At 49.9% G+C, this 22369-nt stretch overlaps 1 protein-coding gene across 1 annotated transcript in view; it reads right to left on the bottom strand.

The window, feature by feature from the left end:
- MPHOSPH6 (M-phase phosphoprotein 6) overlaps positions 1 to 21295 on the bottom strand; it is a 27517-nt gene extending 6222 nt beyond the window's left edge. The window contains exons 1-2 of the mRNA XM_073605912.1: positions 21077 to 21295; positions 5550 to 5662 (exon numbers count right to left, since the gene is read on the bottom strand). Coding sequence (XP_073462013.1) covers positions 5550 to 5662; positions 21077 to 21124 — 161 coding nt within the window. The 5' untranslated portion in view covers positions 21125 to 21295. The remainder of the gene's footprint in view (positions 1 to 5549; positions 5663 to 21076) is intronic.
- Positions 21296 to 22369: the final 1074 nt, after the last annotated feature.

The following is a 22369-nucleotide window of genomic DNA, read 5'->3' on the forward strand; positions in this document are numbered from 1 at the left end:
AACCCATTTCTAATACAAAGCCAATAAATAATGCGCTCAGGATCTGAGTGTGCAAAAAGCCTAGAAGGGAAAAAAAAAAAGGCAAGTGCCGATTTCAAGGGACCCTGTGCCCCGCCCCTCAGCCTACTCTTTGCAGCATTACAGGACATTATTATATGGTTAATAGGCCAACAGTCATATAATGCAGCCTGTAAATTATTGGTGTATTACTTGGTATGGCCAGTGTTTATGCAGAGATCAATCAGGTTTCAAAAAATTATAATTTTATATATACACACACACATACACACAGCCCCCAGGTTACAAACAAGATATGTTCTGTAGGTTTGTTCTCAAGTTACATTTTTAATTTGTATGCAAGTAATGTTTGTGTAAGTGTCTGTGCCCCTCTTCAGAAGATGTCACCTCACTTTCTGTCCCGGTTACAATTGGATTTGGAAAAATTTTGGGTTGTTGTGGAAACAAGGATTGGTGATAATAAAGCATCAATGGAGGAGACACCTTTTCCCATATTAACTCTTACAGGAGAGAATTTTTCCTTCTTAGGGGTAGATTTCATCTCACTTCCTGTTTTCTCCCTCCGTTTATAATTAGGGGACTGCCTGTGTAAATATATATAGATTTTAATAATAGGTAAGGTTGAATAAAGACAATAGTCCATCCAGTTCAACCCGTGTAGGTGTACGTATGTCGGGGGTCTATAATTCTTTCCTATATCTCTGTATGTTGTGTTCTTTAAAGCAGATCTTAAGTCATTTTTTCCATCTATTAAATCTTCTGCTCTTGTTGTTGTTATTTTATCTTTGGATAGTAAAACATTTTTTTTCTGCCAGTAAATCCCTTATACAGCCCACTTTATGTTTCTTGTCTGGTCATTGGCCTAGACTTATGACATCATACACAGCTCTCTCTCTCTCACTCTCCTGAGAGTTTGCCAGGATGGGAGTCATAAGAGGGCCAACGAGAGCTGCAGCACTGGAGGTATGCCTCTGTGTGTCTGCGTAAATCCAGGAAGTGAACAGGCAGCAGCTTCAGCTGCCCACAGTTAAAATGGCTGCAGTCAGACTCAGCGGAGGGAGATTTCTGCAGTATATTTGGCAATACAGAATCACAGTATAAATAAAATAATATGCAAAGTGGTTGGAGGGAAGCTTCAGAATGGCAAAGATGTTTTTATTACAAATTATGTGAGCAGACATGCAGTTCCTCTTTAAGATGCACATCCAAGAGTCTTTTTAAAATATCCATACTCCCCACTGCCACCAATTGCGGAAGAGAGATCCACACCCTTACTGCCCCGACAATGAAAATCCATCCAATCTCATTGGGTGGCCCTGCGTCCTCCTACACAGACTTGAGACTGAATCGTTTTTTTCCTACGCTGAGATAACCATTGGAGGTATGTGTAAATCACTATAATATATTTATATATATATATATATGTGTGTGTGTGTGTATATATCATACATACATACATTCAGAATAAATCATTGTTCTCCTCCCGATTAAGTTTTGTTTAAAACTAAAATGCGTTGGAGCTCATTCGGAATATTAGGGCATATATGACCGCTTACATGCAAATCCATTGATGGTGGTTTGTGTATATTGTTGTATCATCAGCTAGCTGATAGCACATCACAAGGAAAACAAGAACATGGACTAACAAAACATTTGTACTTTTATAATATATTAAAAACAAAAACAACAAAAAAACAAAACAAAACAAAATGTATATATCTCTATATGTGGGGGCCAGAGTATTATGGGGTATTACTAAGGGCCTTAAAGTGGTAGTAAACACTGTACTACCACTTGTACCAACAGGTAAGCCCTACAATAAGACTTACCTGTAGGTACTGTGAATATATCCTAAACTTGCACCGTTTAGAAGATATTCAGAGTGCATGCAGCTGGTGATGTCATCGGCCCATGTGCTCTGAAGGTTTGCCTTATAGTGCCGGACCTTCACAGCCCGTGCCGGAAAGAGTGACATGGCGGCTCTGACCAATCACGTAGCCGAGACTCACAAAATCCGGAAGACAGACGGGGGAACATGTCTGTCCTCCCAGCAGTGACTTAACAGCGCTGGAGGGCTTTGTTCCAAGGTGAGGATTTCATAATGTGCTAGTATGCGACTGCATACTAGCACATTATGCCATTGTTTTGCAGTTTTGGGGTTTTAACATTGGCTGTTTACAACCGCTTTAAGAATCCCAACCAAATATAATTACTGGCACGTTTCTGGCGATTGGGTTTGGTAATTATACTGCATATATTTATTTAACAACTGCTGCCAGAAGGCGGGGCTAAGAAAACTGCTGAAAAGCAGAGAGATCAGATTCCACACACTACTGAAAGACCACAGAGGAGGGACAAACCATCTAACTAGTCAATTATACGCAGGTTAGGCAAAACCAAGAAGGAAATGCTGAGATTAGAATAATACTGAGGAACACGGTAATAAATGTTTATCTGTAAAATAAGGCTTCCACCAAGATAAAAAAAGAATAAAGAAAGGATAAAACTCTTTATAAACATGTAATCCCCCCCCAATTTTTTTTACGTCAACATGTTATGCTGCTTTTGAATACTACCCATGATGACGTCATTTATGACAAAACGCGCTGAGCAGAGCCAGGAGGAGTCATGTCACCCGTGCATGCGTGCGCTACTACCGAGGATTCTGGGAGCTGTACTTGTCATAGTAGGGGAAGGTAAGGAGGAGGTTCATGGGGGCGGCAATACCCTCCCTTCTTTCCGCATGTGTGAACAAGCCCCATCTAGTGGCTATACCCCTACATTCAAGCTTAGGAGGAGAATCAACCTTCCAAAACACCAACTGGCCAACACATAACAGAGGCACCAATTAGAGGGTGGGGGGGGTTGTCCTCCATTTAACTACTAGAGAAAAGGATTTTACAGCGAGTACAAAAATAAAAAATCCTATTTGTTCTAAGGTTTACTTAGCACAGGAATTAATTCCTCAATCATGGGAATGTCCAAAAGACAGCTTATAAAAATGAGGTTAGGCAGGGACACCACCTGCGCAGGTTAGCCTAAAAAAAAAAAAAAAAAAAAGGGTGTGGACGTGACAAACACGTGCAGGATCTTATGCCCAAAGCTAGAAAATGGCAATGCAGCCATATCCACGACTATAGGATGTAATGAAGGGGTGGACTGAAGATCATGCAGCAACCACACAAACCCAAGAGAGAGAAGCCTGGTGCTCGGGAAGACCCAATAAATGCTCACTGCCCTTTCTCTGGGCACCAAGCTAAACTGAGCTTGTATATCAGTGGAGAAGGGTATAACCACTAGATGGAGCTGCGTGTACACCGGGGAAAAGGCCACTAGATGGAGCTGCGTGTACACCGGGGAAAAGGCCACTAGATGGAGCTGCGTGTACGCCGGGGGAAAGCCACTAGATGGAGCTGCGTGTACGCTGGGGCACGGCCACTAGATGGAGCTGCGTGTACGCCGGGGAAAAGCCACTAGATGGAGCTGCGTGTACACCGGGGGAAAAGACACTAGATGGAGCTGCGTGTACGCCGGGGGAAAAGCCACTAGATGGAGCTGCGTGTACGCCGGGGGAAAAGCCACTAGATGGAGCTGTGTGTACGCCGGGGGAAAGGCCACTAGATGGAGCTGCGTGTACACCGGGGGGAAAGGACACTAGATGGAGCTGCGTGTACGCCGGGGAAAAGCCACTAGATGGAGCTGCGTGTACGCCGGGGGAAAAGCCACTAGATGGAGCTGTGTGTACGCCGGGGGAAAGGCCACTAGATGGAGCTGCGTGTACACCGGGGGAAAGGACACTAGATGGAGCTGCGTGTACGCCGGGGAAAAGCCACTAGATGGAGCTGCGTGTACGCCGGGGAAAAGCCACTAGATGGAGCTGCGTGTACACCGGGGGGAAAGGACACTAGATGGAGCTGCGTGTACGCCGGAGCACGCGGCCACTAGATGGAGCTGCGTGTACACTGGGGGGAAAGGACACTAGATGGAGCTGCGTGTACGCCGGGGAAAAGCCACTAGATGGAGCTGCGTGTACGCCGGGGGAAAGGACACTAGATGGAGCTGCGTGTACACCGGGGGGAAAGGACACTAGATGGGAGCTGCGTGTACACCGGGGGAAAGGACACTAGATGGAGCTGCGTGTACGCCGGAGCACGGCCACTAGATGGAGCTGCGTGTACACTGGGGGAAAGGACACTAGATGGAGCTGCGTGTACACTGGGGGAAAGGACACTAGATGGAGCTGCGTGTACACCGGGGGGAAAGGACACTAGATGGAGCTGCGTGTACACCGGGGGAAAGGACGACTAGATGGAGCTGCGTGTACACTCGGGGGAAAGGACACTAGATGGAGCTGCGTGTACACCGGGGAAAGGACACTAGATGGAGCTGCGTGTACACCGGGGGAAAGGACACTAGATGGAGCTGCGTGTACACTGGGGGAAAGGACACTAGATGGAGCTGCGTGTACACTGGGGGGAAAGGACACTAGATGGAGCTGCGTGTACGCCGGGGGAAAGGACACTAGATGGAGCTGCGTGTACACTGGGGGAAAGGACACTAGATGGAGCTGCGTGTACACCGGGGGGGAAAGGACACTAGATGGAGCTGCGTGTACACTGGGGGAAAGGACACTAGATGGAGCTGTGTGTACACCGGGGGGAAAGGACACTAGATGGAGCTGCGTGTACACTGGGGGAAAGGACACTAGATGGAGCTGCGTGTACACTGGGGGAAAGGCCACTAGATGGAGCTGCGTGTACACTGGGGGAAAGGCCACTAGATGGAGCTGCGTGTACACTGGGGGAAAGGACACTAGATGGAGCTGCGTGTACACTGGGGGAAAGGACACTAGATGGAGCTGCGTGTACACTGGGGGAAAGGACACTAGATGGAGCTGCGTGTACGCCGGGGGAAAGGACACTAGATGGAGCTGCGTGTACACTGGGGGAAAGGACACTAGATGGAGCTGCGTGTACACTGGGGGAAAGGACACTAGATGGAGCTGCGTGTACACTGGGGGAAAGGACACTAGATGGAGCTGCGTGTACACTGGGGGAAAGGACACTAGATGGAGCTGCGTGTACACTGGGGGAAAGGACACTAGATGGAGCTGTGTGTACACCGGGGGGAAAGGACACTAGATGGAGCTGCGTGTACACTGGGGGAAAGGACACTAGATGGAGCTGCGTGTACACTGGGGGAAAGGCCACTAGATGGAGCTGCGTGTACACTGGGGGAAAGGACACTAGATGGAGCTGCGTGTACACTGGGGGAAAGGACACTAGATGGAGCTGCGTGTACACTGGGGGAAAGGACACTAGATGGAGCTGCGTGTACACTGGGGGAAAGGACACTAGATGGAGCTGCGTGTACGCTGGAAGGGTATAGCCAGTAGCTGTGTCTCCTAATTTGCATCCAACCCTCCTAGAGGTGGGAGATGTCGGGGGGGATAGAACCCTGCATCCTCTAATAAACATTGTCCCAGTAATACAAGGTAGATATAAATAGGGACGCGCTCCTTTAACACTTACTCCTTCTCCTTGAGCTCGGGCAGGTCCAGGAACCAATGTTCATCGCTGATGATCTTCTTCTCTTCCTTCTCCAGCTGCTTCTTGGTTTCTGGGTCAAGGCTCCTCTGCATAAACTACAGAGAGGGAGAGAGAGAGAGATGTGCGGGAGTTAATGTATTCCCTCAGAGCACACAGTTTATGTGTAATGCAGAACTAAAAAAGCAGAATTATGAAAAATACGGAGAATTCTCCGAAGCGGAGACGCTGGAAATCGGCATAAAGCAAATGAGCGATGAAATCTAAGTGTGGAATAAAGTTCAACTTCTCCATTACACAACTTTACAGGGAATCTTCAAACTTGTTTTCTTTTAGCTCCGCTGTGAAAGAAAGCGGCCATCTTCAAACAACAAAAATATCACTGTGTAATGTTTTCTATAAAAAAAAAAAAAAAACCCAAACACACTTTTATATATAGTGATAGTTTGACTGACAATAACTTCGCCAAATGAATTTTATGTAATTTTTTTTTAGATCGTTTTCTTTCGGTGGTATTAAACCGCTTCAGCTCCAGGCCTTCTTCTGACACTTTTGGTTTCCAGTACAATGAGGGAGAAAATAATTTGATCCTCTGCTGATTTTGTACTTTTGCCCGCTGACAAAGAAACGATCGGTCTATAAATTTTGATGGTCGGTTTATTAAAAACAGTGAGACACAGAATAACAACAAGAATAGAATAAATTGGGGCGGTTTATAAAAGCAATCCAGTGGCTAGTTGGCCTCTATGATTGCTTTTACAAGGGAGCTGACTGACTGCTCTGAAATACGGTACCCGGGTAATGCCTGCAGTGGAAGTCCAGCAGCATACTGGTACCTCCTTGGTTGGCAAGTGGTTAAAAAAAATCCAGTGAACATCCCGTCCATGAACCTGCTGAGGACAACCTTTTAATTAATTAAATCTTCATTTACAAAATCCTACCCCCCCCCCCATTTCCTCTGCTGTGAGAGGAAGGGGAGGGCTCTCAGATGTAAACATTAGTGTTTACATTTGTGATCACTGTAATTGGTCATCACAGCGATCACAAGGTACAGAGACACTTCACTTGGCTCTGTACACTAATCTCAGTGGCCTGACGACAACCCAGACCATAGTCATCAATAGGCACAATGGACGCTCCTGTGTTTATAAAGGGATAAAAACACCCCCCAGTGGTGAAATAATGGTACTTATCTTATACCACCACCAATGGTGAACTTATTTGTCATAGCAGCGCCCCCCCCCCCCCCCCCCCCCACAAGTGGTGAGTAGACCCTACTATTGTGACAACAGCACCCCCAGTGGTGAACTACACCCTACTTATGTAACAGCATCCCCAGTGGTGAGTAACCCCTACTATTGTGACAACAGCACCCCCAGTGGTGAGTAGACCCTACTATTGTGACAACAGCACCCCCAGTGGTGAGTAGACCCTACTATTGTGGCAACAGCACCCCCAGTGGTGAGTAGACCCTACTATTGTGATGACAGTACCCCCAGTGGTGAGCATACCCTACTATTGTGACAACAGCACCCCAAGTGGTGAGTAGACCCTACTATTGTGACAACAGCACCCTCAGTGGTGAGAAAACCCTACTATTGTGACAACAGCACCCCCCAGTGATGAGTAGACCCTACTATTGTGACAACAGCACCCCCCGGTGGTGAGTAGACCCTACTATTGTGACAACAGCCCCCCCAGTGGTGAAGTACACCCTACTTATGTGACAACAGCCCCCCCAGTGGTGAAGTACACCCTACTTATGTGATAACAGCACCCCCCAGTAGTGAGTAGACTCCACCTGACCATTACCACTATGCTATTTTCATTTTACAAAGCTCATATGCCTTAAAACCTGTTGCACTTCAGTAGATTATCCATGTAGAAGTATTGCACTCCATCACATATAGCAAACCTAAGAACGACTCCAGGTTCCATAAATCACTGTTGACATTTTCCCTCCATTAGCGTAGAACCTGGCGTGTTTTCCAAGCGACCTCTCTAACCATTACGTCGTCTCACAACAGCAGGGGAAGAATTATTTAACCAAATGGTCACAGAATTGTTACTCGATGGCTGAATTAAGTGGAGTTATTTATTCCAAAGCGCAGAGAGTCATCGCACGGAATTTTTCTGCCCGCTTACTACATTCTGGTAAAAGGCGGAATAAGAGGGTGCGGCCCTCACCCCCCGCTTATTATCTTTCCATTAGACCTACCTAGCCCCCCTTTTTAGTGCATGAGTGGAGGATGAAGTGTTTGGCTTGAAGGAGATGTAATACGGGTCAGCAGCTGCCGCGTCTCATTGCTGCGCTCCGGTATAATCCATCTGGCTATGTGACAAGCACTTACATCACAACGCAGCTCCCTGTTGTTTTTAATGGGATTGTAGAGAAATGTGCAAACTCCCCGCATTGCAAGAAGAGAGTTCTACTGAATAATCCACTCGCTGTAGAGGAGAGATCATTGCGCTGGCCGCGGCCTTCTATCGAGAAGTCAGATGGAGGACTGAGCCACGGATTCACCCTTCCACTATTAATATGTTTATCCCCCTTCATGACCAGGCCATTTTTTGCTATTCAGCACTGCACTACTTTAACTGGTAATTGCACAGTCATGCAACGCTGTACACAAATGATATGTACAGGGGGTGAAAAATTATTATTTGCTACCCTGCAGATTGTGTAAGTTTTGCCCACTTACAAAGAAATGAAGGGTCTATAATGTTTATCATAGGTGTATTTTATATCATAGAGACAGAATATATCAACCAAAAATCCAGAAAAATCACACGATACAAATGTTATATATTAAGTTGCAGTTCAGTGAGTAAAATAAGTATTTGATCCCCTTAGTAGTTGGTGGAGAAACCCTTGTTGGCAATCACAGAGGTCAGACGTTTCTTGTAGTTGGTGACCAGGTTTGCACACATCTCAGGAGGGATTTTGGTCCACTCTTCTTTACAGATCTTCTCTAAATCCTTAAAGTTTCTTGGTTGTCTCTTTGCAACTCAAACCTTCAGCTCCCTCCATGTATTTTCTATGGGATTAAGGTCTGGAGACTGGCTAGGCCACTCCATGACCTCAAAAGGGATTGTAAGACCCCTTTCACACTGGGGCATTTTTCAGGCGTTTTAGCGTTAAAAAAAGCACCTGTAAAGCGCCTGAAAGAAGCCTCATCTGCAATCTCAATGTGAAAGCCCGAGTGCTGGCAGGGCGTCAAAAAAAGTCCTGCAAGCAGCTTCTTTGCAGCGCTTTCGTGTTTTTGCCCCGGGGCTGGGTGCGCAGATGGCCCGAGCCCTTTAACACTGCCAGCGCCCAAAAAACACCTGAAAAACGCCCCAGTGTGAAAGAGGTCTTAAGCGGCGCTTTACCAGCGTTTTTTGGGCGCTGGCTGTGTGAAAGGGCTTGGATTTTTACATTGGGATTGCAGATGAGGCTTCTTTCAGGCGCTTTACAGGCGTTTTTTTTTTTAACACTAAAGGGCCTGAAATACGCCTGAAAAACGCCCCAGTGTGAATGGGGTTTAAAGCTTTCTGTGTGTTTTTTTTTTTTTTTTTTTAATAACAAACATATCATACTTACCTCCACTGTGCAGTTCATTTTGCAGAGTGGCCCCGATCCTCCTCTTCTGGGGTCCCTCTTGGCTCCTCCCCGCATTGAGTGTCCATGTCGGAGAAGCGCTCCCCTTGGTGGACACCCATGCGGGCACACTCCCGAGTCCAGCATCTGTGTCCATTCACGCAGAATGCAGGACACGGCCCCACCCCCTCTCGTCATGGGATTTGATAGACAGCAGCCGGAGCCAATGGCTGCTCTGCTATCAATCTATCCAATCAGGACAAGACACTCTTGCTGGTATGCTCGTTCCTGGCCGAAGAATGGCAGCGTTCAGGTAAGTAAAAAAAAAGGGGGGGGGGGGGGGGTGCAGCATGAGAGAAGGTTTTTCACCTTAATACATAGAATGCATCAAGGTGAGAAACCATGTGGGGTTTACAACCCCTTTAATGCGCTTCTTCTTGAGCCACTCCTTTGTTGCCTTGGCGCTATGTTTTGGGTCAGTGTCGTGCTGGAAGACCCATCCATGACCCATCCACAGTGTTCTGGCTGAGGGAAGAAGGTTCTCATCCAAGATTTTACAATACATGGCCCTGTCCATTGGACCATCAATGCGGCAAATTGGGCCTGTACCTTTAGCAAAGAAACAGCCCCAAAGCATCATGTCTCCACCTCCGTGTGTGACTGTAGGGATGATGTGTGACTGTAGGGATGATGTGACTGTAGGGATGGTGTTCTTAGGGTCATAGTCACCAAACACAGAGAGTCAAGTTAATGCCAAAGAGCTCAATTTTGGTCTCATCTGACCACAGTACTTTCTCCCGATCCTTCTTTGAATCATTTAGATGTGTCTTGATGGGGAGGGAGGGGGGCTACCGGGCGCAGAGCTTAGGGGTGCCTCGTGCACAGAGCGCGGGGTGCATCGTGCACAGAGCGCAGGGTGCATCGTGCACAGAGCGCAGGGTGCATCGTGCACAGAGCGCAGGGTGCATCGTGCACAGAGCGCAGGGTGCATCGTGCACAGAGCGCAGGGTGCATCGTGCACAGAGCGCAGGGTGCATCGTGCACAGAGCGCAGGGTGCATCGTGCACAGAGCGCAGGGTGCATCGTGCACAGAGCGCATCGTGCACAGAGCGCAGGGTGCATCGTGCACAGAGCGCAGGGTGCATCGTGCACAGAGCGCAGGGTGCATCGTGCACAGAGCGCAGGGTGCATCGTGCACAGAGTGCATCGTGCACAGAGCGCAGGGTGCATCGTGCACAGAGCGCAGGGTGCATCGTGCACAGAGCGCAGGGTTTAGGGGTGCATCGCGTACAGAGCGCGGGGTGCATCGCGTACAGAGCGCGGGGTGCATCGCGTACAGAGCGCGGGGTGCATCGCGTACAGAGCGCGGGGTGCATCGCATACAGAGCGCAGGGTTTAGGGGTGCATCGCGTACAGAGCGCAGGGTTTAGGGGTGCATCGCGTACAGAGCGCAGGGTTTAGGGGGTGCATCGTGTACAGGGTTTAGGGGGTGCATCGTGTACAGGGTTTAGGGGGCGCATCGTGTACAGGGTTTAGGGGGCGCATCGTGTACAGGGTTTAGGGGGCGCATCGTGTACAGAGCGCAGGGTTTAGGGGGCGCATCGTGTACAGAGCGCAGGGTTTAGGGGGCGCATCGTGTACAGAGCGCAGGGTTTAGGGGGCGCATCGTGTACAGAGCGCAGGGTTTAGGGGGCGCATCGTGTACAGAGCGCAGGGTTTAGGGGGCGCATCGTGTACAGAGCGCAGGGTTTAGGGGGCGCATCGTGTACAGAGCGCAGGGTTTAGGGGGCGCATCGTGTACAGAGCGCAGGGTTTAGGGGGCGCATCGTGTACAGAGCGCAGGGTTTAGGGGGCGCATCGTGTACAGAGCGCAGGGTTTAGGGGGCGCATCGTGTACAGAGCGCAGGGTTTAGGGGGCGCATCGTGTACAGAGCGCAGGGTTTAGGGGCGCATCGTGTACAGAGCGCAGGGTTTAGGGGCGCATCGTGTACAGAGCGCAGGGTTTAGGGGCGCATCGTGTACAGAGCGCAGGGTTTAGGGGTGCATCGTGTACAGAGCGCAGGGTTTAGGGGTACATCGTGTACAGAGCGCAGGGTTTAGGGGTACATTGTGTACAGAGCGCAGGGTTTAGGGGTACATTGTGTACAGAGCGCAGGGTTTAGGGGTACATTGTGTACAGATCGCGGGGTTTAGGGGTGCATTGTCTACAGAGCGCGGGGTTTAAAGGTGCATCGTGTACAGGGTGCTCTACATACCGGGTGTAATGTTCAGGGGTGTGCTACGTACCGGGTGCAGAGTTATGGGGTGCATTGAGTACAGAACGCAGAGCCCTGTGTAGGCGGCTCTCTACTGCCTTGCAGGGAGATCGTTCTCACTCACATTCTGGAGAGATGTCCCTGCTGTTAAAGATCTGTTCTATCCAGAAGCTGCTGAAAGCTAAGCTAAGCTAAGCTAAGCTATCTCTTCTAAACACAGAAAGCTTCTGTATTTACAGGTGACAGCGGAGATCAGGAGTGGAGGGTGGCAGCTGGAAGAATGGAGTTCTGTCACAAAACTGGGTGGGAGGGCCACATGCCAAGGCCCGACGAGGCAGATTCGACCCGCGGGCCTGGTTTGACATACGTGGCCTAGACGTCATACCTGCTAGTAGCTTTCACCCCCTTCCATCTTAGCTTTGACCATCCTCAGCCAGAATAGCGGTTGAAGGTTAACATTGGTGTCCGGTTGTCATTGCTGTGACCCCACTGAGATGCACGTCCCAATTTTACCTCTAACAGTTTCTGAGAGGACTTCTCAGACAATGCCCCAGAACAGTGCAGAGGGGAGGAGGCCAGCGAACGATTTTTTTTTTTATTCAGCACACAGCAGAATTGAATATGAAAGCTGTTTGGACCAACAATCTCAGAAATGAGTGACGGCCTGACTTGTGAATGACAGAATGAGTAGGTGGACAACACCGCCGGGAGCTTTACAGATGAAGCCTCCTGCAATGTCATAGATTGATATGTCAGCAACATTGTGATCCTTTACAGCAGCCGCGGATGACAGCGAGTATCGTTTGGCCAGGAAAAAATGTTTTATTTAAAGCGCAATCAGCCGGTGTCACTGAGGAACCGCAGCGTTTTCCGGGCTCCGTCCCTGGCCCTCGTGTAGTTATTTCTCCCTCTCTTCCAGGACATAATGCTGAGTGATGGCGCGGCCGGGAAGAGCCGTACCGGTGCTCCTTGCTGCTGCAGATTGCACCATTCATCTCTTCCGGGGAGACCTGACCGCGGCCTTCCCATAAAACACCGGGCTCAGCGTCGGGGCCAAACCTCACTTATCTTTATGCTTCGTAAAGTGCCCATTTATCTCAGGAATCGATCATAAGCAGCCCAGATAAGAAGTATGAGAGAGGCGGGAATACGCACATGGTTTATAGACTTCTAAATAAACTTCTATTCAGATCAATGTTAAAAGGGGTTGTAAAGGTTCGCGTTTTTTCAACTTAATGCATCTTATGCATTAAGGCGAAAAAACAGCCGACAATACCGCCCCCCCCCCCCCATTTTACTTACCTGAGCCCGTTCACCTGCTGCGCTCGCCCCCGATGTCCTCTTCGCCGCTCAGCCTGGCAGCTGATTGGCTAAAGTGGATGGATTGAAAGCAGCACAGCCATTGGCTCGTGTTGCTGTCAATCACATCCAATGACGCGGCGCTCCGGGGGGCGGGGCCGAGTGGTACAGTAAGCGGCTATAGCCGCCGGCTGCATCACGGGAGCGCGCCTGCAAGAACGAATCACCATGCAAGAGAGCTCACATGAAGATGGTTAGTTCTTGCGGGGAGGAGCTGAGACAGCCGCTGAGGGACCCCAGAAGAGGAGGTTCGGAGCCACTCTGTGCAAAACGAGCTGCACAGTGGAGGTAAGTATAACATGTTTGTTTGTTTTCGTTTTTTTAAAATTGCCTTTACAACCCCTTTAAAGAGGAACTCAAATCTGTTCAGTGTTTACAGATATACAGTAGGATTAATCTGCACGATTAATCGTTAAGAATCAAGATGGCGTTTATTTTCCCCTTGCGATCTTAAAGCATTTTCCCGATTCTTTCTATGCAGAGAGTTCTCTGCTCAAGCCGACAGCTGTCAAAAACAAACAAAAAAACAGGCAGTCTGCCAAGTATCACAACATTCCTCAGCTGCTGAGCCGACTATAAACAATGTAACCTTTTGTTCCTTAGATCAAAGGAATGAACTTCGGTCTGTAAACGAGTTTAACTTAAAGCGGAGTTCCACCCAAAAATGGAACTACTGATTTAAGCACTCGTGACTGCGATATTCCACATGTCATTTTTTTTTTTTGGGGTGGGGTTACCTGGTTTTGACAGGTACCCAGCTCTCACTTCCTCACCTGGTGCCACAGATCAGAATTTCTCCTACCCTCCCCCTGCCTATCTTCTGGGATACGTCACAGGTCCCAGAAGATTGCCCGGCCAATAAAGACAGCGCAGTGGGAAGCCGCAAGCTGACACAGCCGGGCGCCCACACTTACAATGCCGGCGCCATGGAGAGGAACGAGGGTTCGGGTGGCCGCATCGCTGGACCGTGAGACAGGTGAGTGTCTTTATTAAAAGTCAGCAGCTACACTTTTTTGTAGCTGCTGACTTTTAAATGGGCGGAACTCCGCTTTAACCACCTCAATACACTTTCACCCCCTTCCTGCCCAGGCCATTTTTCAGCTTTCAGCGCTGTCACACTTTGAATGACAATTGCGCCCTCATGGAAGACCCACGTGAAATTTTTTAGAATATCATTCACACAAATAGAGCTTTCTTTTGGTGGTATTTAATCACTTCTGGGTTTTTTATTTTTATTTTTTGGAAAAAAAAAAAAAAATACTTTGATGAACTAACCTAAAAAAAAAAAAAAACCTAAAAAAAACAGTAATAGCCCAATTTTTTGTATAATGTGAAAGATGATGTTACGCCGTGAAAATCGCTTTATTCCAAGCAAAAAAAAAAACAAAAAAAAATCGTTATTCTAATTTTGGACAGAAACATCCAGCTCTAATAGACAGTGGGGGGAAAATAATGATTTGATCCCGTGCAAATATTGTAGGTTTGCCCACTTACAAAGAAATGAAGGGTCTATAATTGTTATCATAGGTGTATTTTATATGATAGAGACAGAATATTAACCAAAAATACATATGATACAAATGGAGTTGGAGTTCAGTGAGTAAAATAAGTATTTGATCTCCAAGCAAAACATGACTTAGTAGTTGGTGGAGAAACCCTTGTTGGCGATCACAGAGGTCAGACGTTTCTTGTAGGTGGTGACCAGGTTTGCACACATCTCAGGAGGGATTTTGGTCCACTCTTCTCTACAGATCTTCTCTAAATCCTTGAGGTTTCTTGGCTGTCGCTTGGCAACTCGAAGTTTCAGCTCCCTCCATAAATTTTCTATAGGATTAAGGTCTGGAGACTGGCTAGGTCACTCCACTCCTTAATGTGCTTCTTCTTGAGACACTCCATTGTTGCCTTGGTGGTATGTTTTGGGTCATTGTCACGCTGGAAGACCCATCCACGACCCATCTTCAGTGTTCTGGCTGAGGGAAGAAAGTTTTTAACCAAGATTTTACAATACATGGCCCCGTCCATTGGCCCCTCAATGTGGTAAAGTCGGCCTGTACCTTCAGCAGAGAAACAGCCCCAAAGCAAAATGTTTCCACCTCCGTGCTTGACTGTATGGATGGAGTTTTTAGGGTCATAGTCAGCATTTTTCTTCCTCCAAACACAGTGAGTCGAGTTAATACCACAGAGCTCAATTTTGGTCTCATCTGACCACAGAACTTTCTCCCGATCCTTCTCTGAATCATTTAGACGGTCCTGTACATGTGTCTTCTTGAGGAGGAGGACCTTGCGGGCGCTGTAGGATTTCAATCCATGGTGGTGTATTGTTTTACCAATAGTTTGTTTGGTGACTGTGGTCCCAACTGCCTTGAGACCATTCACAAGCTCCTCCCGTGAAGTTCTGGGCTGATCCCTCACTTTTCTCATGGTCATCCTCACCCCATGAGGCGAAATCTTGCATGGAGCTCCAGACCAAGGAAGATTGATGGTTATTTTGTATTTCTTCCATTTGCGAATAGTCGCTCCAACAGTTTTCTTCTCACCAAGCTTCTTGCTGATGGTCTTGAGGCCCATTCCAGCCTTGTGCAGGTCTACAATCTTGTCCCTGATCTCCTTTGACAGCTCTTTGGTCTTGCCCATGATGGTGAGGTTTGAATAGAAGAAAGAGATTCCATGGACAGGTGTCTTTTATACACATAAGGAGATGTCGTTAGGAGAACCTTCTTACATTGACAGGACTAATCTGTGTACCACATGAGGACCTACTGTAGCCAGTCTGTGGGGGGCAGAATTATTGTTGGTTGGTAGGGGGTCAAATACTTATTTTACTCACTGAACTGCAACTCAATTTATAACATTTATCATATTTTTTTATTTCTGGATTTTTGGTTGATATTCTGTCTCCATCATATAAAATACACCTATGATAAAAATGATAGACCCTTCATTTCTCAAGTGGGCAAAACTTACACAATCTGCAGAGGGTCAAATCATTATTTTCCCCACTGCGGCTCCTTTAAAAATAAACTACGACCATATTTCTATAATCCGCATAGAAAAAAGTCTATTATGCCCCCGCTGCCCTACTCGTTTAGCCTGCTTCTGCCCCGATTGTGCAGGTGACAGGTACACTTGAAAAAGACTTCATTAATTGCACTATAGGCAGAAAGAAAACTGACAAAATATCTGACACTTCAGTTATTTTATTTCTTCTCCCCAAACACCATCTGGTGCGGGAACATGTACAGCCTTCAAGTGAAAATGCATTGTAATTGGGGGGCCTGTCATCAGAAAATTGGCTTGACTTTAAACCGTAATAATTGGATTTCAATGCCGAGCTCCCACTCGTAGGGAAGAAAAGCCCGAACTCTATCAAAGGGTTAGGAAAGTGCGTCTCTGCTCTAATGAGCGCTGCAGCACGTTCTCAGCCCACATAAAGCGGGTCAGAAAAAAAAAACTTGGACGACCAGACGCTGTTCCTGAACTTGATTGCTTTGTAGCCGGCCCCAGCGGAGAGCCTCTCACCACCGACATGTAACAACACCGCTTCTTCCAAACAAAGGTTCAAAGACAAAAATTACAACGGGATGGAGCAAAAAATAAAAATCATAATGTCTCTACTTAGCCAAATCAAACGTTTAACTCGGCCGGGGGGAAGATTGAGGAGGAAATAAATCATCGCCACCTTCGTCATTACCGCTCGGGTCATCCTCGTATCTCCTATCCGAATCAGACGGCTCACCCGAGTCCAATCATTTCCAGCACATTGCCCATGGAGGACACCGAAGTACCCCGCACCTCGGTCAGCCGTGTGATATACTTTATGCTGATTGTCACTGAAATCAATTGCAGGTATCATGTGTAGCAGAATGTGCCCCAGGGGGACCCTTCACTGCCCTTTAACCCTTTGGCTGCCAAAGCTGTTTTTTTTTTTAAATGGCCTAAAGATTGCATAAAATCCTCATAACAGGATATATTTTCTAAAAGCAGAAACCCCAGAGCACATGGACCGCAGGCCGAATCCGGCCCGCCGCCATACCATTTCATGTGGCCCTCGCCCCCAGGGTGAGGGGAGGAGGGGAGATGTGGACAACCTGTGAAAGACAGCCAAGTCCCGCACCCTGTACACGCCCACACCCCTGAGTCCCGCACCCTGTACACGGCCACACCCCTGAGTCCCGCAACCTGTACACGGCCACACCCCTGAGTCCCGCAACCTGTACACGGCCACACCCCTGAGTCCCGCAACCTGTACACGGCCACACCCCTGAGTCCCGCAACCTGTACACGGCCACACCCCTGAGTCCCGCAACCTGTACACGGCCACACCCTGTACAGGGCCACACCCCTGAGTCCCGCACCCTGTACACGGCCACACCCCTGAGTCCCGCAACCTGTACACAGCCACACCCCTGAGTCCCGCAACCTGTACACGGCCACACTCTGTACACAGCCACACCCCTGAGTCCCGCACCCTGTACAGGGCCACACCCCTGAACCCCGCACTCTCCACACGCCCAAACCCCTGAGGCCTGCACATGGCACACCCCTAAACACCGCACTCGGTGCACCTGAGGCCTGAACATGCACACACCACTGAGGCCTCCACACGGCGCACCCCCAAACCCCGCACTCTCCACACGGCGCACCACCAAACATGCCGCAACACCGAGGCTTGCACCCTGTAAACTCCTGCACCCCTGAGGCCTGCACACGGCGCACCCCCATACCCTGTACACGCCCACACTCTACATGGCGCACCCCTGAACCTCACACTCTCCACACAGCGCACCCGAACCCTGTACACGTCCGCACCCCCGAGGCCTGCACCCTGTAAAACGCCAGCACCACCGAGGCCTGCACCCTGTAAAACGCCAGCACCCTGTAAACACCTGCACCCCCGAGGCCTGCACCCTGTAAACACCAGCACCCCCGAGGCCTGCACCCTGTAAACACCAGCACCCCCGAGGCCTGCACCCTGTAAACACCAGCACCCCCGAGGCCTGCACCCTGTAAACGCCCGCACCCCCGAGGCCTGCACACGGCGCACCCCTGAACTCTGTACACGGCGCACCTCTGACCAGCCCTTTGAGGGCAACCATAATGCCGATGTGGCACGCAATTAAATTGAGTTCGACGCCCCTGCTCTAGAGAATAAAATAGTGGCCGTTACAATTTTTTATGTCACACGATATTACCACATAGGTCTAGGAAAAATAAAATTTCTGTAAAAAAAACAAATTAAAGTTAATTTTAGGGGTACTAAAATGCAATAATTTACCCAATTTGTGGGTAAAATATAAAAGTTGAGGTTGCACAGAGTAAATGGGTATGCAACACGTCAAGCCTTAAATTTGCATGCGCCCCTGAAAACGGCAATAAGCTTCAGTCCCCTATATTTTCCAAAAGGCAAGGCGGACAGACTGGACACTTGACAGTTTTTTAGGGGCCAATGACATTATTTTAGTGATCAGATCTAAAATAATGCACTGATCACTGTGTAAATGTCACTGGCAGGGAAGGGGTTAACACTAGGGGGCGATCAAGGGGTTAATTGTGTCCCTGGGAGGTGACTGACTAGGAGTAGAGAGATCACTGTTCCTAATCACGAGGAACAGACGATCACTCTGTACTCCCCTGTCAGAACGGGGATCTGTTTACATTGGCAGATCCCCTCTGAGGAGCGATCGTGGGTGGCAGGCAGACATTGTGACCGTCGGACCCGCGCATCGGCTCCCCCGCTGTGCAGTGGGCACGCACCCGCCGTGTCTCGTGCCCGAAACGACATACGGGTACGTCGTTATGTGCAATAGGGCCGCCCTGCCGCAGTATATATGCTGTGGGCAGTACTTAAGTGGTTAATGAGAGATCCAGGGTCTAAAAGACCCCCAATGTCTCCCTTATGCTCCACTGAATGTGATGCAATGCACATCGCCTTGATGGCAGCGAAACTGTCAACAGGGACCCAGAAGTGACATCATACACATCACTTCCGGGTCAGCAACAAGAAGGGGAGGAAAACAGATGTGCGGTCTTCTCTCCTCCCTCCCCGGAGCCCAGGATACACAGCGGGGGGGGGGGGATGATGCGGCGTATGCAAGGTGTGTGGAAGCTCTCAGGCGGCAGCCCAGGGATAGGTTTTATTTCTCTTTGGCCCCTTTCACACTGGGGGGGGGGGGCGGTTTGCAGCCACAATTGCGCTAAAAATAGCACCTGCAAACCGACCCGAAACAGCTGCTGCTGTGTCTCCAGTCGGAAAGCCCCGAGGGCCTTCACACTGGAGCGGTGCGCTGGCAGGACAGGAAAAAAAGTCCTTCAGAGTGGTGTATACACTGCTCCTGCCCATTGAAATCAATGGGGCAGCGCGTCTATGCCGCCGGCAAAGCGCCTCTGCAGAGGCGCCTTGCAGTGGTTTTTAACCCTTTCTCAGCCACTAGCAGGGGGTAATACCGCCCCGCTAGCGGCCGAATACCGCCGCTAATAATAGCAGCGCTTTACCGCCGATGCACCTCCCGCCCCAGTGTGAAAGGGGCCTTAGGCTAAATGTTAAATCCTGGCTCAGGCCTCATTCACGCAGAAAGTACATCCTCATGCGGCAAGGCTCACCCCACCCCACCGGGATGCAGTCGTGTTCTGGGAAAATGCCAATTAGCCAGTTTCGAGGTAGACTGCCATTTTCCATGGTCTCCACTCAATCCTGTAGTTTTCTGCAGGCAGCCTGTAGCGGGCGGAGACAACTGGGCGACTCCCACAGCTCTGCTCTCTCTCCTTGTGCAGGACTGGTCCTGTCTCCACCCCCGCCTGTAGTGGGTGGGGTAGCTGCGAGCTTGATAGCGATTGGGTGGCTCTAGAACTGCCTGATCACTTTTATGAGGCTCTTAAAACAGATGACGCCCCACTGGTGGCATCCATAGTTCCATCGGCTTCCCCTGCGAGTGCCCAAGCCTGGAGTGCCACAGCCAGGAGCGCCACTGGCGGGACGAAGAGGGGCCCCCAGCCTGGAGCGCCACTGGCGGGAGGAAGAGGGGCCCCCAGCCTGGAGCGCCACTGGCGGGAGGAAGAGGGGCCCCCAGCCTGGAGCGCCACTGGCGGGAGGAAGAGGGGCCCCCAGCCTGGAGCGCCACTGGCGGGAGGAAGAGGGGCCCCCAGCCTGGAGCGCCACTGGCGGGAGGAAGAGGGGCCCCCAGCCTGGAGCGCCACTGGCGGGAGGAAGAGGGGCCCCCAGCCTGGAGCGCCACTGGCGGGAGGAAGAGGGGCCCCCAGCCTGGAGCGCCACTGGCGGGAGGAAGAGGGGCCCCCAGCCTGGAGCGCCACTGGCGGGAGGAAGAGGGGCCCCCAGCCTGGAGCGCCACTGGCGGGAGGAAGAGGGCCCCCAGCCTGGAGCGCCACTGGCGGGAGGAAGAGGGCCCCCAGCCTGGAGCGCCACTGGAGGGCGGAAGAGGGCACCACTGGCGGGTGCAAGAGGGCCCCAGCCTCGGCGTCACTGGCGGGCGGAAGAGGGTCCCAGTATCACTGGCGGGAGGAAGAGGGGCTGAGGAAGAGGGCCCCAGCCTGGAGCACCGCCGGCGGGAGGAAGAGGGGCCCCAGCCTGGAGCACCGCCGGCGGGAGGAAGAGGGGCCCCAGCCTTGGCGTCACTGGCGGGAGGAAGAGGGGCCCCAGCCTTGGCGTCACTGGCGGGAGGAAGAGGGGCCCCAGCCTTGGCGTCACTGGCGGGAGGAAGAGGGGCCCCAGCCTTGGCGTCACTGGCGGGAGGAAGAGGGGCCCCAGCCTTGGCGTCACTGGCGGGAGGAAGAGGGGCCCCAGCCTTGGAGACCGCTGGCCTAGGTGATCTGATTACCTATCAAAAGTAGTTCCTCCCCAATAAAAACAAAACAAAACTGCACCATGTTCACCATAACGCACGGCAATATCCTGCGGTTTGGTGGGGCGCGGTTTTGAAAACGATGCACATATTTTTTCACGTTTCACCTAAACGCACCACATGGAACACGCAGAGGAAAAAAATTACCGCACACCGGTGTTCCTCGTCACAACGCACATTAGCGCTCTGCCCCGGCCACCTCAGCGCGCCTGCGCGGCGGTCAGCTGCTGAAAACGCTTCCAGCGCATTTTTTTTTTTTTTTTTTTAAAGCCTTAAGCGCGCGGCACGCAGTGCATTTAGCGCTCTACAGCGGTCCTGCCTGCTGCAAATGGGCTCTAAAAACATCCCCCTGTGCAGGGAGGAATGCTGGGAGTTGTAGTTCTACAGACCACGCGACTAAAGCAGCCTGACACCCCCTCAGTGCTCTACAGTCCAACATGGCGGCCCCCCTCCAGCTCTCACCTTCATCCGCAGCAGGTTCTTGGACAGCTTTCCGACTTCGGCGGCCATGGCGGAACCTTCACACGTGACAGCACCGGAAAATAAAAAACCGACCGAGGAGAACCGCTGCGTGCCACACAAACACCGGCTACGGGCAGCTGCGCACCAATCAGCGAGGAGACGTCAAAGACGCCAGGCGACGCAGGCTGAGTAATCGATGCCCTCCTCATGGATCGCCGAGCAAGGCGCATGCGCCACGTGACCTGCACAGAGCAGCTCGTTACTGTCTCCTAGCAACAGTGCAACAGGCTGATGATCAGCATTATTTCTTCTATTGTGAATAAAAAGCTCCTTTATAGACTTCCACCCAACATTTCACCCCCTATTACCTCAGTTATATACCATGATATCATCTTTGTTGTGTTCAAGTGCTGCTGTGCAGGGACAGTTGTGTTGTTGCTAGTGGCAACCGTCTCTGACTTTTGTCAAAACAATAACCACTTCCCAGCCAAGTTTGACATTTCTCTCCTACATGAGAAAATATCTGCATTTTTTTTTTTTTTTGCTGGGAAAAATTACTTAGAACCCCCAAACAGTATATATATATATATATATATATATATATATATATATATATATATATATATATATTCCTAGATTGTAAGCTCTAGCAAGCAGGGCCCTCTGATTCCTCTTGTACCAAAACAATGTAACTGTAATGTCTGCCTTCATTTTGTTAAGCGCTGTGCAAACTGTTGGCGCTAAATAAATCCTGTTTAATATATATGTATATATCTTTTTTATTTTTATTTTTAATTAGAGGTGCTAGAGAATAAAATGTTGGGTGTTGTAATTTCTTTATGTCGCACAATATATTTGTGCAGCAGTTTTTGAATTGTTTGGAAAATATACACTTTAGCCGATCAACGACTCTTCCTGTTTGCATCGTGATCAGCCGTGATTGGACGCGGCTGATCACGTGGTAAAGAGACTTCGTCAGAGGCTCTTTACTGATGTCGGTGTAGCGGTGTGTCAGACTGACACGCCGCACCACCGATTGCCGCGATGCGCGCCCCCCCACGGGCACGCGAGAGCGGTCGTTCTGCGAGGCCTTCATATGACGACCTCCCAGAACGAGAGCCGCACCGCCCAGCCGTCATTTGACGGCTGGCGGGTGGGAAGCAGTTAAAGATCTGTATTGAAAAGGCGCAAACTGCAACCTGCACAAGTCTGAATCAGGCCTCACACTTCGTAAGACTTGTATTTTTACCGCATGTTACCTCAATGAACTCATTTCATCCTGCGTTTTTTTTT

Source organism: Aquarana catesbeiana, linkage group LG11 (assembly GCF_042186555.1).
Source record: "Aquarana catesbeiana isolate 2022-GZ linkage group LG11, ASM4218655v1, whole genome shotgun sequence".
Taxonomy (NCBI): domain Eukaryota; kingdom Metazoa; phylum Chordata; class Amphibia; order Anura; family Ranidae; genus Aquarana; species Aquarana catesbeiana.